Genomic DNA, 2257 nt, shown 5'->3' with positions numbered 1-2257 from the left:
GTGGAATTCCAATAAAATTGATTCATGTTTGTGGCTGTAATGTGACAAAATGTGGGAAAGTTCAAGGGGGTTGAATACTTTTGCAAGCCACTGTAAGTTCTTGGCTTCTAAGTTAATGAATACCTATATTTGTAGACCTATTTATTGAGGTGATTCATGTATTTATTTAATCTCTTCTGGCAGATTTGGTCCTCCAGTGTTTGAGTAAAAAGTTATTGAATGAAATGATTTAAAATACTGTTTAAATGTTAATTAGCTGTTTTTGAATTTCAGGCTGATGGTATTAATTGGGATGGCAGTGGACAAGGTATCTGTGCCAGAGCTCTGTACGACTACCAGGCCGGTACGTGTACACACACACACACACACACATACATTCATGTTTTTGGTAGTTGTGGGGTCTGCCGTCTTCTCTGTGACTACTGAGGACCATCGTGTCTTGTGGTCTAACGTGTCTGAATGAAATTGGAAAGAGTCCAGAGTGTTGTTCACCATACTGATATCATGAAAATAAGACTTCTGTGATATCACAACAACATTATTGTAATTGAGTTTGCACTGGGGCCTCTAGTGGCCTGTGAAGGTACAGCAGATCATTCACAGTAAATGACATGTTTTTATTTATCCATTTATTTGGTTTGATTATCAAATAATTATCAGTTATAGAATATTAATGATTAAATGCTTAACTAGTTGAGTTTCCACATTTTTTTTATAAATTTACCTGCAAATATTTGACCAAAATGTATTCTGTATTCTTCAATTGAGGAAAAGTGTTTAAATGAACCATTGACTGTCACAGGGGAAAAGCTGTTAAAGAAGGATGAATCTCAATAAATGAATCAAGAAGATCAAATCTGTAAAAACAGGATAATACTTTTTATTGGCTGTAAAATAAGCTTGCAGTGGTCTTACATTTGGAAAGAGCTGTTGTACCTCAACAGTGCAGTAAGCCATCCAGTTTGGTTATTATTTATCACATTTACCTGATGAAACACTGAAATGTTGTTGTTTTACATACAGATCTAAAGTCGAGTATACAGAACAGTTTCTTTCATGTCTTTTTTTTAAATGCTTGTAATTTTAAACTTGAAACTCTTGAAAGGTGTTTCTAGATAAACCTTTAGTTTAACTGAGTTTTCTCTCTTCCTCACAGCGGATGACACTGAGATCACCTTTGACCCCGATGACATTATTACTCAGATAGAAATGCTGGATGAGGGTTGGTGGAGAGGTGTTGGACCTGATGGGGAATACGGCATGTTCCCGGCTAACTATGTGGAGCTTATCTAGTTGTCATTGGCTCATTGTCCTGTTAATTTTAATAAAGCTGTGGGTGTTTCAGATGGATATTTTACTCACATTAACTTGTTCAGTATCACTGAATTAATAAACCTTTGTAAAAACCAGTAAACAATAAATACAGTCATTTTCAAGTGCAGTTTGGATATTGCTCTTATTTTTCTTTTGTCCTATTTGGCCAGTCTTACTAATTAATAAGAAGTATAAATTAGGTTCATATAGAGCCTTTTAATAAACTCAAGGTTGCTTTACGCACAAAACTCAAATGCCTCAGTGAACAGGTGGCATTTCAGCCGAGACTGGGACTATGGACCTCAGAGGGGGCCTGCAGAGCATCTCAAGGAGGACACACAGCATGTGGTGATGCTCCTGTGTTCTTCAGGCAGTCACTGACTTTCTTACAAAACAGTTCTTATATTTAAAAAAAAAAAAAAAAAAAAAGTTAATTTGTCCAGATAGTTTGGAGTCTCTCAAAATGTGGGGAAAAACTGCTCTCCAGTCAGCAGAGTTTCAAATATAAAAACTGTCTTTGTCAGAAAAGTTCTTCAGTTCCCTGGTTTTTTAATTATTTTATTTCCGTACCTCTTTTAAATATCTGTCAACGTTAATTAAGTTTATTATATTATTTTATATTTATTACACTATTCATGTATTATTTTTTTTAATGTCCGTCCTTGGTTTTAATGTTGTCATGTTTCATAATATCTGTCTTGTTTTTTATTACCTGATTTGAGCAGACTGTACTGTAAGAAGGAGTATCAGGGCCACATTAAGAAAAGAAAAGTCAAGTGTTTTGAGAATAAAGTTGAAATGTGGAGATGATCATTGTTGTTTCAAGACAAACTGCCATGTTTGCCATCTGTCCACGACCAGCTGTTTCCTTGTTACTTTATTTGTGCTGAATAAAGTTTGTTTGTTTTTTTTTAAAGCAGCACGCCGCTGCTCTGACGTCATT

The 2257-nt window shown here is 35.1% G+C and overlaps 1 protein-coding gene across 1 annotated transcript in view; it reads left to right on the top strand.

The window, feature by feature from the left end:
• Positions 1 to 2124, top strand: part of LOC102306614 (drebrin-like protein A) — a 20216-nt gene extending 18092 nt beyond the window's left edge. The window contains exons 14-15 of the mRNA XM_005950287.2: positions 274 to 343; positions 1157 to 2124. Coding sequence (XP_005950349.1) covers positions 274 to 343; positions 1157 to 1293 — 207 coding nt within the window. The 3' untranslated portion in view covers positions 1294 to 2124. The remainder of the gene's footprint in view (positions 1 to 273; positions 344 to 1156) is intronic.
• Positions 2125 to 2257: the final 133 nt, after the last annotated feature.

The sequence above is a fragment of the Haplochromis burtoni genome, unplaced genomic scaffold (genome assembly GCF_018398535.1).
Source record: "Haplochromis burtoni strain Fernald_Lab_line unplaced genomic scaffold, NCSU_Asbu1 Contig_412, whole genome shotgun sequence".
In the NCBI taxonomy this organism is placed as follows: domain Eukaryota; kingdom Metazoa; phylum Chordata; class Actinopteri; order Cichliformes; family Cichlidae; genus Haplochromis; species Haplochromis burtoni.
Note: the sequence above shows the minus strand (reverse complement) of the source record. Positions and strands in the feature narration are given on the sequence as shown.